Source organism: Crocodylus porosus, unplaced genomic scaffold (assembly GCF_001723895.1).
Source record: "Crocodylus porosus isolate Cpor-Errol unplaced genomic scaffold, CroPor_comp1, whole genome shotgun sequence".
NCBI lineage: Eukaryota > Metazoa > Chordata > Crocodylia > Crocodylidae > Crocodylus > Crocodylus porosus.
Genome location: NW_017728932.1, coordinates 16,835,922 through 16,851,087, shown reverse-complemented (window position 1 = coordinate 16,851,087; position 15,166 = coordinate 16,835,922). Strand labels below are relative to the sequence as shown.

The following is a 15,166-nucleotide window of genomic DNA, read 5'->3' as shown; positions in this document are numbered from 1 at the left end:
GAATTTAATTCTTCTTCCTTGCGTGTTCCTAATTCTTCTTCTGGCTTCTTTTTGACTTTGTAACGTTGAATGAATAATGTTTCTAACTACGCAGGCTCAGCCATGTTGAAGTACAGCCCTCACTGCTCATAAGCATTACTCCTACCCCTCCAGAAGTCGTCTTGAAAAGCAACACTCAGGACTGGATCCAGTCCAGCAGCAAGTGGAGCCCTTTGTGTAGAGACAGCTGTATTTAGGCTGCAGCTTTGTGACAGAGGGGCCTGTATTCTCATTGTTCCTCATAGGAGCAAAGTGTCAGAGCAGCTGCAGTAGCCTGGTCTTTGCCTCTTGGGTGGTTTATCACTTTCCTCCTCGGACCTTAAATGCTCGTGTCCAGCTGTGAGTTCTTGAACTTAGGCCCATCCGTATGGTACTCAGTATGGTAAAACAATCTGGGTCTTTTCCTATCTCTAGTCCAAAGAGCTGCAGATCAAGAAGCAGTTCCAGGACACATGCAAGATCCAGACCCGGCAGTACAAAGCCTTGAGAAACCACCTGCTGGAGACCACGCCAAAGAGCGAGCACAAAGCGGTGCTGAAACGGCTCAAGGAGGAGCAGACGCGCAAGCTGGCCATCCTCGCCGAGCAGTACGATCACAGCATTAATGAAATGCTCTCGACACAAGCTGTGAGTTGCCTCCCAGACCCTGCAGCCCCCCTGGCCAAAGGCAGCAGCCTGCAGTTTGTGACCCAGAGATGGTCTGACAGCAGGGCTGGCTCCTCCTGGCCCCACGTGTGGTATCGGGGTTCAGGGCCCAGGTGCACTTGTGCCCACCTCCCAGAAGCACCGTAGAGGCCAGGAAAGTGCTTGCTGCTAGGCTAGGGTCACTGTGATGTGGCCAAAAGGAAATCTCTGTTGGTCCCATGGGTGCTTTTGCGCCCGGTACAGCAGCTGAGCATTCAAAGGCTCCCTGGGCAGCCCCGCTGTCTGGCTCCCAGCCTGGGGATTTGGGTTTTGAGCTCATGCTTCTGCCTGCCAGAGCAGCTCCAGCTGCTGAGAGCACTGTAAGGGGCTGTTAGCACAGAAGAGTCGAAAGACACTAAAACTAGCATGGCAAGGCTGGGAAATTCCATTTTGCTGCCTGACCTGACACTCAGCCATGGGGTGGGTACCTGCAGTAGCTGCGTTGCCATTCCTCTGCAGGGTCTCATGTGCCTTCCTTGCTGTGCGCCCAGGTTTGGCAGCCTGGAGCTGGGTAGCACCACCTTAGTGCATGCTCAGTTAACCCTGGGGATGGGATTAGTTGTTCAGGTGACCACACTGGGCTCAAATCCTTTCTCCACCTCTCTGATTCCATGTGAACAGAGCAAATCTGCATTGGACATCAGCACTCCAGTAATCAAACAAATGCGACACAGGAGACTTTCTCCCCCCTAGGTTCTCTCTGGCAAAGGAGAGGGTGATAGGCCTTAGTACCAGCTAACCAGCCATCCCCATAACGAGCCAGAGTTGCTCAGATGCCGGTCTGTAGTGTCACTTGCAGCAGCACGGCTATCTTGTTGCTACCAGTGTTTGTCACTGTGGGTTCTCTGTTCCATGAAACTAAATGCAAGAGAAAGCAATTGTACGGCTAAGAAAACAAATGGCCCTTTGCCCCGTAGCGTGTGTCAGGAGAGGCTGCCCCCCAGTGAAACGTCTCTATTGTCTTCTTTCCACAGCTGCGTCTGGACGAGGCGCAGGAAGCAGAGTGCCAGGTTTTGAAGATGCAGCTGCAGCAGGAACTGGAGCTGCTGAACGCGTATCAGAGTAAAATCAAGATGCAGGCTGAGGCCCAACACGACCGGGAGCTGCGTGAGCTTGAGCAGAGGGTGTCCCTCCGCAGGGCCCTCCTGGAGCAGAAGGTAGGGAGGGGGCAGGGCCAGCGGGCTGCTGACAGGAGCCACCTTAACGTTGTCCACTGTCCCAGGTTGTAAGCATGACACGCTTGCCCTAATGGAGAAATGGATTCATGCTTCACTTTGTGCTTGCCCTTTCTCTGCTGGAGGGAAGCTTGCCGTAGTGGTGACTCAGGGTGGGAGAGGAGGGGGAACATCCTCTCCTTCCACGGGCTGCCCGGCGTCTCCCAGCTCTGTGTAGGCCACGGTGTACCAAGGGAGAGTTTCTGTGGGAAGGGCAGAGTAGTGTGGAGAGCTGGACAGAAGGATTTACCTAAGGAGCCCCAGCTGCCATTTCTCCGCAGAACAATGTTGATTCAAATCATGCAGCTGTCCCGCAGAAGCGACAGTTAAGACCCGACCCGTTGGCATACTGGAGCAGCCGGGCCCGGCCCCAGGGCCTGATGCAGACTTGCTTGTATGGCGTGCCTCAAAATGCAGGCACTGCAGCATGGCTCCTGGGCCAGCACTGGTTCTGTGCCAGCTCCTGCAGTGCTCTTGAGTGTGTCATCAGCAGTCACGAAATGAGGGCAGTTACTTTGCCCCCTTGAGGTCCCTTTTGCTTCCTTCTCCCAGGGGCCAGCAGGTGCATGTTCAGCTAGGAAAGCACACTGGGCAGAGTAAGCCTAGGCAGAGCAGTCTAGGAAAGTTGTGCCTTCCTCTTTTCCTCAGGGGTCTTTTTCAGGCCACTGAATCTCCAGATGGGAAGAAGCCTGCAGATGTTCCAGGAGGGCCTTTGGGCTGGGGCATCTGGGGTCTGGCACATCGCCTTCTCTTGCATTGATGCTTAAAAAGTCAATGCGGAAGTAGAACAGTTTGTAGCGCAGCCGCAGGGCCGGAGGGCATCCATGTTGTGTCCGTGTTGCCACCTGGTGGCATGACCTGATACGTGCCTTGCAAACAAATGGAAGAGCAGATCTGCTGGGCAGTTTATGTGGAGTGGTGACCACGAGAAATTCTGTCAGGAAGTGACCTGAGGAAGTGGAATCTGTTGAAGCTGCACCAGGGATCTGAAGGAGCATGCCTTAGGCAGAAGTAGCTCTGGGCACGTGACTTGGTGAGGGCCCTCCTGGGGCAGGAAGCTCCTGTGAACCTGGTTTTAGCCTCAGGTATGATGGTGGGAAGCTCAGCACAGCTCCATTCCTTGATCCAGGTGCTTCTTACAGGTTAGGTAGAATCATAGAATCCATGGGTCAGAAGGGACCTAGACAGATCATCGAGTCCGACCCCCCGCCATGGGCAGGAAGGAGCACTGGGGGTGGCAGGGGTCATAAGACCCCAGCCAGGTGCCTACCCAGTCTCCTCTTGAAGGTACCCCTGATTGATGCGGTGCTTTAGGATTGCTTGCTCCCCGGGAAATAATAGGTGGTGAGCATGTTTCATTGAGCAGGAGTCTGTATGCCAGAAGCATGCCTGGTGCTTGCAGTCAACAGCCAGCAGGGAAGTGGAGCTGAGTAAGGAGGCTGGGGCTGGCTTGTGGGGTTACAGCTGACTGGAGAGAATAGTGGCCCCTCTGGAATGGGACTGGAAGCTGCTGCGTTGGGAAAGGCCTCTCCTTTTGGCTCTTCGCTGTCAAGAGCCTTGCGATGCCAAGATCTGGGCAGCAAAAGTGAATGGAGGCTGCTTCGAGCCTGGTGCCAGCTTCCTAGTGCCCATGCATGCCCCGTGGTAATGTGGCAGAGCCAGGACTACAATGCAGTGAGATCTAAGATGCACACGAGACTAGTGATACTCCAAGCCCATCACCAAGCATGCCTGACTCAGACTAAGGCAGGGCACGCAGAGCCAGCCAAGTTCAGCGGGCAGTTTGTAAAGTGCTGGCAATTTATAGAGCTTGTATGGAAATGACACACTCATGCTGTGTGTTTGCTTGGTGCCAGCCATGACCTGGGCTGTACATGCCAGGGGCTGCCTGAGTTGCCAGTTTCCACAGTTTTAGAGTTAGTAATATTAGCACGTCCAGCAGGCCCTGTGTCATCTTTAGGCCTATGCATCCCCCTCCCACAGTGACATGGATCAGTTGGAGCTGGTCTGGTTGCCTTTCCAGCACCCTGGCAGCATCACCACCCACCCTTGTACATCTAGAGGTGTGTTAAGGCAAGTTTGCTGCTAAGCGAGCAACAGAACCACAGAGGAGGAAGAGACCTCCTTGAGCCATGTGCTTTGGCCCTGCTGCCCAGCCCTGGACTCCTCCTTGTCCGGGTCTGCGTGCTGCGAGGTTACACCCATGCACACACTGAGAAGTGAGGTGATGAGTCCCACCACCACCAACTGCCTCTTCCTTTTGCTTCCCCAGATCGAGGAGGAGATGCTGGCGCTGCAGAACGAGCGCACTGAGCGGATACGGAGCCTGCTGGAGCGGCAAGCCCGCGAGATCGAAGCCTTCGACTCGGAGAGCATGAGGCTAGGTTTTAGTAACATGGTCCTTTCTAACCTCTCCCCCGAGGCGTTCAGCCACAGCTACCCGGGAGCTTCTGGCTGGTCCCACAATCCGACGGGGGGTGCGGGACCTCATTGGGGTCATCCCATGGGTGGCCCACCGCAAGCTTGGGGCCATCCAATGCAAGGTGGACCCCAGCCATGGGGTCACCCCTCAGGGCCCATGCAAGGGGTCCCTCGAGGTAGCGCGATAGGGGTCCGCAACAGCCCCCAGGCTCTGAGGCGGACGGCCTCCGGGGGACGGACGGAGCAGGGCATGAGCAGGAGCACAAGTGTTACTTCACAAATATCCAATGGTTCACACATGTCTTATACATAACTTCAACAGTAACTGAGGGTGGCAATTCCACTGGAGCTGTCTGCCAAGAGAAACTGCCTACAGACACCACCCCCACAGCCTCCTCTGTGCGGCACTGCTGGGGGGGGAGCTGGGCGCACATGGAATCTTGTATTCATTTTGTAAAGCATTACGTTTTGTGTTTACTAACTGGGATGTCATAGTATTTGGCTGCAGGGGCTGGGGGGCTCATTTCTACTGGGGGGGGACACGGGAGGGGGCAACTAGGCAGAGGGGTTGGCGGGGACTCTCCTAAACACACTGCAGGAGGGCCTCTGGCGGCCTGGGTCACCCCGACCCAAACGGGGCAGAGGAGGAGTTGGAGCCTTTGCCAGTGTCTGGCTGCACTCTAGCAGCCTCTGGGAGCCGGCTCGGCGAGCTGGGAGCTTCGGGGGTAGAGCGGCTGAATACCTTGCCCCGTTTTTATTTGTCAGGAAATTGGCCCCATTTCCCGGTGTTGCCCAGGAGGAGAGGGAGTCATTAAAGGACTTGTAGGTGGGCAAGAGATGGGAGAGGAGAGGCTGAGTGGCTTTGTCTGCTGAGGTGCTGGGGTCTGATGGGACCCTTTCCACCCAAGCACCCAGCCCCTCTTGCATTAAGAAGAGAGCTTTCTCCTGCAGAGGGCACGGGTCCGTTTCCTGGTAGCCGCGGCCAGGAGGCGAGGGCCGGGCCCCGCGTCTCCGCGTTCCCCTGCCTCTGCCAGCGCTAGCTGCTTTGTGCTGGGAGGAGAAGTGGGGCAGAAGAGCATAAGGAAGGCACTCGCATGGGTAATACTGTGACATCTCATCTTAGCTAAGCACCAGAATAATCCTGGAGCCCTAAGTAGTCCTTTTGCTCTGTTCTTCAGAAATGTTAGACTCAACAGCCGGTCAGGCTGAAATGCCAGAGGTATTCTGAATGATGCCATAGTCGCAAAATGCCATTGATCGGGGTTTCCATTACTACACTACATCACCGATTTATTACCTTGGGCTTCTCGCAGTTTCCTGTTTACATGTAGAGTGTAGCCAACTGTTTAAATGTTTAGTTGCCATAGTGTACCGGGAGGACCTGAGCCAACGACTCTACCAGCTGCTGACTAACCCACATCACCACTGTAGATCTTGCTGCATGTCAGGCTCCTTTCTATTATTTTGGTTGCTGCAATGCTCTTCCACGTGACAGTCCGTTGAAACGTTGTGATCATTCGGCAGCATGTCACCGCGCATCGGAGGCACTACTTCTGGGAGGGTCTCGGCAGAGCTGCTGTACTACTGAAAGGGAGCGAAGGAGGCTGGGGAAGACCATGGGAAAAGGTCAGGGAGTCTGTGCAGACACAGAATGATTTTTGTGGCCAAGTCTCATCCCTCAGTGCTGGGAGTCAGAGGTGTCCTAGTGCCAACGCCAGGGAGGTCTGGGCCAGTCAGCGCCGTGGGGTGAAGAGAAGAGCAGGTAGGCGACGTTTTGGCTCAAGGGCGGAGGGTCTCCTTCCTGGGGCCTGCCCAGCCAGAGCTCTTTGTAATTGACTTTCCTTACAGACTAATCATCTTGAAGAAAACACTAGCTGCTAACTCTAGGATTTGCCTTTCATATGTTTATAGGGCTCAAAAGCAAGGTTTGCAGAATGTGTTTGTCCACGTGACATATTTATATAGAGAAAACTCTAGCATCTCACTGCTGTTCAGGTTTCTCGACGGGGCGATGTTCTTTCATGAACTAAATCCAGATGCACTCCAGACCCGTAGCTCTCAGCCCGCCTCTGGGGAATCCAAGCTACGGGACTGACAGTGTCTCACTACAGCATATCACTGAACAGAGATGAAGACTTACCAAGCCAGGCTTCAGATTAACGCCTTAACTGGGGCCCTGTAGTATCAACAGTGCACAGAAGTTTAGGGTGCGGCGAGGGTCCTGCAGCGGGAAATGCCTTTTGAGTCGCCCTCTAGGTCGTGTGTACTTCTGTGATGACTAGGTGTCATCACAAGCCTTCTGGCTTTACATCTCTGTGTGGAATGGGCCTTTCTGGCCATTCTTTCTCGTTTAAAACACTCAAATTAAACCGAACTAGTAAGGAAAATCCTCTGCATTTTCCTGGAGGGTTTTTTAAAATTGAAATTAAATTGAAAGCCAAAAAGAAGCCACCTGTGTTGGAATTGACCCCCTCGCAAGTGCGGAGAGCAGGTCCAGAGCATGGTGCTAATGTGGAGTGCTTCAGAACCCCAAGCAGCGGCGGCGGTGATGGGGAGGCTGTACTTACACACGGAGTCGTTTCATTCTTTTGCTTCTGTTATGGTTTGAATTCGGTCCAAGTCTTTGGCTTAAACTGGGCTACTTCAACCGAGTTCCCTCAGACCATCTTGTTTGTGTAATGTAAAGCATGACTGAATGCTGGACCCAACAATGTCTATCCCATATTGGCTTTTTTGTATTCAGGAGAGTTGTGTAGTAACCATTTTTACATGTATATCATGTGCAGACCTGGACTATTCCAATGAGTTTAATATTTTAATTAAAATAGTTTGCAAAAACTGATTCAGATCAACTCGTCTACATGTGTGTCTCTTGTGTGTGCACGTGGGTACCAGCAGCTGCCTTCTGAATGAGTCTGATCTCAGGAGATGTCACCCAGTAACTCAGTTGTTGTAAGCGGGGGGCGGGGGATCGTGTTCATGTTTGTACTGGAGGTGTGTGAGGAGGTGAATTAGTATATATAATGTATATGTTTTTATAAATATAAATATATATATCACAAATATATTTGTGAGATATATGTACAAATATAAAATAAAATATTCCAGAGAGACGCAAACACTTTCTGAATCAGTTTGCAAACTCCATTTTTTTTTTTTTTTTTTTTAAATTAAGATGACCTGCTCCCTGCTGGACTAGACAGTCACCTTACCCCTGGCACTGCCAACACTGTCATCTGTAAACTGGAGAGACAGGTCCCAGGATCTCCTCCTGATGGTAGTTGCACCTCTTCCCGCGGCGCTCCCCCTCTGCATGCTGCGCTCGGAAGCTTGTTGCCTTCTCGCGAAAGGACCGGCCCGGACGCCTCGAGCAGGCTGCTCTGCGGTGGTTTTTCCCCTTCCCTTGGGCACAGGCCTTGCAGCCAGAGTGTAGCCAAGAGGCGCGTTTTCGGAGGAGCGCTTTTGGGTTTTGCAGCATTCCCATCGGCAAAAGGGGCCGTGTTTTCTGGGCGCGCCGTGGCTGCCGCTCCCAGTCCGGGGCAGGCGGTGCGTTATGTTCCTCGGGCGCCGCGCCGGCCCGGCAGCCAGTGCTCTCGCTTCCGGCTGAGCCCACCGGCTTCCAAGGGGTCCCGGCGCACACGGCAGGATCCCAGGGGCGCAGCTGGTCACCGGCCTGCCTGGAATCGCTGCGCTGTCGGTTCTGAGCCAGTTCCCGGGGTGCTGCCGGACCCTGGCGTGATGCTGGCCTCCGAGGTGAGGGGCACCTGCCGGCCTCAGACCAGTCTGCCCATGCGGTTGCTAGGAGTGGTAAGCCATTGCCCATCTCTCTGTTCTTCGCTGGGCCGTGGCGGTCTCCAGGGACGCACATCTGCTCTCTCGCTTGTCGTACACTTGTGTGCGCCTGTGTCCCCATGCGCCCGGCGGGGGCTGTGCATGTCTAGCAAGGTGCTCGGGTCTGGCAGCTCCGCGATGGGCTGGCGGGGTCTGGGCCCCATTGGGGTGAGGCCGGATCCCCTTGCATGGAAGCACGTTGTGGGGGAGCAGCTGAGGGACGCTGCTGTTTCAGTACTGCCTGTTTCTTGCTGTGTGGTGGGGTGGGGGTGTCCTTTGCTGTCTGTTAGGGAGGGAAGGTGGAAGGCCACACAGAAGTTGAGGGGCAGTCTGGTACTGGGACGCGGCGGCCAGCAGCCCACTGGACTGGCACGGGGAGAGAACGGGTCTGGGAGTCCCCCGTGGTGCTTCATCTCCAAAGATCATGACCCGCCTTCCTGCCTGCCTTAGGCTGCCACTCGCTGGCCTCCCTGTCCGAGCATGGCGCTTAGCGCTGGGGACCAAAACGTACATCTGAGAGAAGAGCGTGCTTTGCCCTGGTGCTCCACTCCTGCCCTGCTTCTGTGCCACAGGCCGGTTTCCATGGGGTGGTCAGTGGTGGGGCCAGTTTCCCTGGCTGCCCTGCTTGGATGCCTCCGTTGTGCTTTGCAGCAGACATCGGAGCATGGATTTGACTTTTCCGAGCAAGGGTCTGTCCTTCCAAACCTGCCGCATCAACTCCCCCGGGGCCGGACTGGCCGCCCCTGCGGTCTCCCCCCAGCCGGGTTGTGAGGGTGGGGGAGTGTGTTGCGTACAGAAGGGCTGGCGCCCTGCGAACAAGGACTACTGATTGCTGCCTGTCTTGCTGTGTTCGTTTCCATTTGCACTTTGGCGACTCGCTGCAGTGGGGAGTGCCTGGGAGAGGCTTGCGCGGCTGTGTGGAGGGCGCAGGGCAGCAACCGCCGTGGCTGTATTCGACGTGACTCCAAAAGAGAGAAGGGCAAGATCTAGTAACCCCGCGTCCCGTTGTGTGCCGGCACGCGGCCGTTGGGCCCTTGATGCTCTTTCCCAGCTCCGGTGATGCCCTGTCTTCCCAAGCCTCTGCAGGACACCGGAGCAGGGGTTGGGCATGAAACACACGGGCCAGCAAGCAAAGCACTTTGCCTGCCAGCTGTAGGGGATCAGGACTTGCATTTCACCTGAAATCTCTCCTGGGGGGCGGAAAAGCCGTTTGTTCTGTCGCCATTAGCCGGCACCCATCAGCTGTCCTATATGCCAGTGGCACCCGGCATGGCCCCTCTGCCCGCTTCTCTCAGTCGCACGGGAAGCTGGAGGGAGCCTGCCGGGGAGAGGCGGGCACTGCCATCGCACTGTTTGAACTGAGCCAGGGGCACCTTCCGGCCTTGGCCTTGCCCCCAGCGTACGGGTACCTCCAAACGTGCACGGCTTGCATTTCCCTGGCAATCACCTCCAGGATTGCAAGTGGGAACTCCTGTAAATATGTAACTAGCACGTGGACCCAGGCTCGGGATTTTCTAAGTTTTTGTACTGAAGTGTATAGAGGCAGGATGTGCCAGCTAGCGAAGAGCCGGAGCCTGGGAAGCAGAACCCAGAGTGGCGTCAATCTGCGTCTGGTGCAAGGGGGTGCTTCAGGTGCCGTTAGCGAGCCTCTGCCTTGCATTTCAAATGCAGCTGCCACCATGCGGTCTGAGGAGGACGAGCTTTCTCGTGGGCTGACCTTGGCTTCCCCAGGGTCCGGTTCCTTGCTCTTCTGCTTCTGTGCCCAGGAGGACACAGGAGAAGCTCTGTATTTCCCCTCTCCAAAGGGTTTTCTTTCAGCTCTGGGCAATGCGAAGGAGCGCGTCAGCCTGCCAGAGATGAGGCACGTGTTGTTGAGATGGTTCCCTGCTTTTAGTGCCCGGATCGCCCATTTCTATGGCAACTCCAAGCTCCGCGGAGCGTGGGGAGCCGTGTAGGGTTGTTCAGGAGCCCGAGGCCGGTAGGAAATATTGCCACTTTGGGCATCGTGCTCGGTGGGAGCCAGCCGCAGGCTTTGGAGGCGCGTTCTGCATGAACACAGGCCCTGGCAAGAGGTGGCAGCATCCCCTTGGCAGCGCATGGTCTGGGGCCAGCAGGTAGTCTTCCCCAGCCCCCGGGTGGCTCTGGCAGCCAACAGATGAGTGGCTGCTCCTGCTGCCTTGTGCTGGGGCATGTTTCCAATGCCCATCACTGAATTAGGGTTTTTTCCTTGCACTTGCTAAGAAAGCAAGGAGCTGGCTGTGCTACCTCCCCTCTGCCATGCGGCAGAGCTCATCTGCAGCTCTAGAATAGCTTTGCTGAGCGCGTCCTGGAGGTAAGCAAGCAGAGGAGGAGTTTCAGAGCCACTAGCGAGGCCCGTCACTTGCGAGAGAGTAGCCCTGGGCGGGGGGGACTCTTCTGCGTGCCGCAGCATCGCAGAGGACGTCAGCTAGAGAGTTGGCAGCTGGAGCAGCCTGCCTCCTGCCTTCAGCCCTCCTGCGTCTCCTCCCCCTCCCCGCTCTGCTCCGTACTTGTTGCAGGGCCGTGTATACAGCTAATTGCGGCGGGGGGGGGCCTATGATGTAAATAATGAACATTACAAACCATATGTAGGACACACAACACAAACCGTAAGGCGACGTCAGCTTGGTACATTGTAAATGCTTACGGGGTTGTTATTAACACTCGGATTGCTAAAGTCCTGTCTGTGATTCCGTGGAGATTATTAACCCGTGTGAAACAGAAGGCGAGTGATTCTGCAAGCGATGATGCACACGAGCGCTGTGGCTGTGGGAACCCGGGGCCAGGCCGAGGGAGAGCCGGTGGCGGGAGAGGTGGGGGGAACCGCTTGCAGGGCGAAGGTTTTCAAGACCAGCGTGAGTCTTACCTGCCCACGCAAGCCCAGCGCCCTCCCTCGCCGCAGTCGGGGTCACAGGAACACGCGCTCCCGCTGGCAGCCCCGAGTGCTCTCGCCTCCCAGCCGCCCGCCCTGGGGCTGCGCTTCATTTTATCCACCCCTTGCCCCTGGTTTCATTCTTCCCAGCATGTTCCTGGATTTTGTTCTGGGTTTTCCCCCCGCCTTTTTGCAAAAGCATTCTGGACCTTCAACCCGGTGCTCTCAAACCTGGTATTTCTTTTTTCCCTTCCACCATTTTGGGTGCAGGAATAGGAGCGGGGAGCTACTTTTCCATATGCAGCTTCTGTGCAAATGCCAGGTCCTGGCTGCTTTTTAACATAACCTTCCCCGTGCTGGGGAGGCCTCGGGGAAGGGGAGAGCCACCTGTGCCTATGCTTAGTGAGGGGCAGCCCAAAGGCACCCGCAGGCACCCTCCAGTGCAGCCCTCAGCCCTGCCACTGACAGGGATGGGGGGTTTGTGCCAGGTCTGCAGCCAGCACGTGCCATAAGATGCTCAGACTTCTTGTTTCCCCACTCTTGCCCCTGCCCTGACAAACGTGCAGCTCACGACCAAGACTGGGGCCAGGAGAGCCCCGGGCTCTGTCCTGAGGGCAGGGCAGCAGGCTTGCAGGGGCGGGCGTTGCACCGGACCTGTCACGCTATCTAGGAACACGCACACGCGCGCTCTAAACCGCAGGCTGGGCTTTGCAGGCCTGGTTCCTGTTGCGGGGGGATTGCAGAGCATGAAACCTCGGACCTGGAGGCCTCCCTGCTCTCCTGAGCCCCAGCAGGCGTGGGGGATGCCCCGGTGCCTTCCCCCAGGGGTAGAAGCTGCCACAAGCGCCACGCGGTGCGGCTCGTCGTGCCGTCTGCTGCCAGCATCCTGGTCTTCTGGTTCCGCGCCCGTGCTAGCGCCTGTGTAACCTGTATTAATTGTATGGATTGTGCATTTCAAGCTGTTCCCAAGTGGTCAGAACATAAGAGACGTGAACACGAGCTCCCATGTACTCTTCTGTTTGTAAGTCTCCTTTGCCCCGAGCAAAGGGCCTGTTCGAAAAGGAAAAAAACAAAAAAAAAATAAAAAAGCAACTGTAATAAAGTAATTTTAGTAATGCCGAGCCTGGGCCTGAGTGTCTGAGCAGGGGGATGGGCCTGAGCCGGGGGGGGGGTGGGGAGGGACAGAGTGGCACCGGCCTGGCACTGCCCGGGGGGGCACGGCGGAGCTGTGGGGCAAGGCAGGTTTGGGCCTCAGCCTCCAGGGCAGGGGCAAGCAATTATTTTGGGTGGAGGGCCACTTGCCGAGCTCTGGCAAGCTGTGGCAGCCACTTAGATAGCCCTGCCCCTTGACAGGAGCCCCATGCCCGGTCACCATCTGGGGACCAGAAGTCCTGCCCCCTAGCCCCCAAACTTTGCCACCAGAAGTACTCCTGTCCGTAAGGGGTTTTGCCTTCTTGGAACCAGAAAATACCAAATTATATTCTAAAAATCGAATAACTACAAGATTCATTCGATTTAAAAAAATATTTTTGTCTTGACTTGCACGTGTTTGTGTAGTGTGCGTAGAGCTGAGTGCACCACAGCATAACCAAGTTGTAGTCTGGAATAGTGTGGGGGTGGGGCCATGGGGAGTGGTAGAGGTTTGGGGGGGGTTGTGCGGGGGTGTGGGTGGATAGGGGGTTTGTGGGGGTTGTGTGAGGGCATGGGGGCCTGCGTGTATGCCAGTGTGAGGTGGGTGGGGGTGCATGTGTATTTTGTGGGGGACTCGCCCTATGAACACACACACACTCGCTCTGTCTCTCTGCCCCTCCCTTATTGCACACCATGGAGCGCTCCCCCCAGGCCCCGGGGTAGCAACGCAGTCCCCATGCTCCCGCGGTCCAGCAATGCAGCCAGGAGCCACATGGTGCTGGAGCAGTTACAGGCAGGGAAGTAGTGAAAGCTGTGGCAAGCAGACAGAGGTGCAAGAGGGTCATGGGGGGCCGAGGCCTTGCTGCCTTGCCGGTGCATCCACGTGGCTTCCCTTTGTTCCTGTCATCTTTGACAGGCAGCCAGAAGATCACTATTAATTTGCGAATGTTTGTAGGGGCCCTGTGGGCCAGATAGAATGGCCTGGCAGGTCAGATCCACGCACAGGCTGGAGTTTGCCCACCCCTGGATTAGGGGCTGGCGGAGGGGGGCTGCAGGGGGGCTGCCACCAGTCCATGCCCGGGGTGGTCATGATCCAGCACTGGGGGCGCCCTGCCAGGAGGGCAGAAGAGCTTGTATCCTGCCCCGGGGGAAGGGGGGAAGCACCAGTCCCCAGGCTCAGGGGCCCCCCAGCCGGAGCAAGGCTCTGCCCCAGCGCAGGGCAGACAAGGGTGTCCCACCGTGGGGGCCGCTGGCCTGCCCCTTACACAGCTCCTGCGCCTTTGCCCGGCACAAGCTCGCTGGGGCGGCGAGTAGCCTGCTGGGCGCAGTGTGGGGACCCCTCCCCAAGGACAGCAGATGTCCTGTTCCCACCCCCCCCCGGGTGCATCAGCTAGGGGCTGCTCTGAGTTTTGCCCAGTGGCTGCCTGGCTTGTGGCCCTTTCCCTTGTGGGGCTCTGGAGGCAAAGCACAGCTCAAGGTCACTGCTGCCCTCCAAACCCAGATCTTCCCGAGAGCCAACCATGGTATGAGCCAGGCCCTCGGGAGGGGATTTGGGCAGCCGGCTGCCCGAGGTCCCCACACGGCCGCGCACTGCAGGGCACAGCTGTTCAGCTCCCAGAGCATAGCCCGAGGTCTCCCCCAGAGCCAGGGGGCCAGGGCACAGTGCCATGAAGCTTGGAGGTCTCCGAGCCCCCTTCTCTACACCCCTCGGCTGGGCTCATGGGGGAGCTGGGACCCCGCGGCAGCCCCTGCCGAGCACCCGGGCCAGACCGGTCCCCACAGGCCAGCGGGATGTGGCGCATGGCCTCGCTTTGTCCCCACCGCTCCCGTGGCCGCAAACAAAGTCTGACGTCTCCGGACTGGAGCGCGGACAAGCAAGTCCTCCCGGGCACGGCCGCCACGCCGGCCCTTGGCCCGCAGCGGCTGGGCAAAGCCAGAGCGAAAGCCGGGCCCGGAGGCCGCTGGCCCTGCACAGCGCCAAACCCACGGGCCCTGCCTGACCGCACCGGGCCTGGGCCACGAGCCAGGCCGGGCCACTGCTGTCCTGGGGCTCCCCTTGTCATGCACCCAGCGCGTGCCGAGGCCCAGAGGTGAAAAGAAAGCCCAGGCAGGGCCTGTGGAGCATGGTGCTGGACCCCTGGGTGTGGGTGCTCAGAGCCTGGGTTCAAGTCCTGGCCTCTCCCTGTTTTGCAGCGAGGCGCCCTCCTCTTTCTGCAGCGGGGCCTGGCTGCTGCGCCTCAAGGGGCCCACGGCCGGAGCAGCTCTCAGCCTTCCCTGGTGCTCCAGTGGTAAGGGTGCTGCCCTAGGTGGCAAAGGTGGTGGGTTCCATCCCTGCCCTGGCTGGAGCCCTCAGGGCCCTTGCCCCTCAGTGAGTGCTGGGTGGGTGGAGGCCTGGGATTCAGCATGCAGGTTGAGCTCAGGGGTTTGTTTGGGGTTTTTTGCACTTTGGTGCGCCCCAAAAAAACCCAGCCAGCTGGTTCAGGACAGATCCAAGCAGGCTACAACCTCAAGTCCCCTCCGACTTGCAACTGCCATCACCCCTGAGCTCCAGCTAGAAGGCAAGCGCCGGAGGGGGAAACAGTTGCATAGTAGATAGCAGCCAGGGGACTCAAGCCGATCAGGGACTTGAACCCGCAGCCTCTGCCACCGGCGGCAGTGCCCCAAACCACCCAGCCATAAAGGGCCAGCATGTCAGCACCCCTTCCCGCGCCCCTCTTGACTCGCCTCGCCCGCCGCCCTGCAGGCAAACAGTCACAGGGGCCTGCCCTGCCGCTTAAAAGCAAAGTGCTGCTGGCACCGGGACTTCAACCCACAGCCCCAGGGCAGCGCCCCACCACCCTGCGCCACCTGCCCCGGCCCCCCCTTCCCCTGCCCCCTCCACCCTGCACTGGGCGCGCCCCAGGGCCCAGGGGCAGCGGCACAGGCTGGGGAGCTGCCCCCCGCCTCGTGTGGCCCC

General features: G+C 57.5%; 1 protein-coding gene across 1 annotated transcript in view; it reads left to right on the top strand.

The window, feature by feature from the left end:
• Positions 1–12,135, top strand: part of TAOK1 (TAO kinase 1) — a 42,323-nt gene extending 30,188 nt beyond the window's left edge. The window contains exons 17-19 of the mRNA XM_019545796.1: positions 454–666; positions 1,698–1,880; positions 4,210–12,135. Of these exons, the coding sequence (XP_019401341.1) occupies positions 454–666; positions 1,698–1,880; positions 4,210–4,671 (858 nt within the window). The 3' untranslated portion in view covers positions 4,672–12,135. The remainder of the gene's footprint in view (positions 1–453; positions 667–1,697; positions 1,881–4,209) is intronic.
• Positions 12,136–15,166: the final 3,031 nt, after the last annotated feature.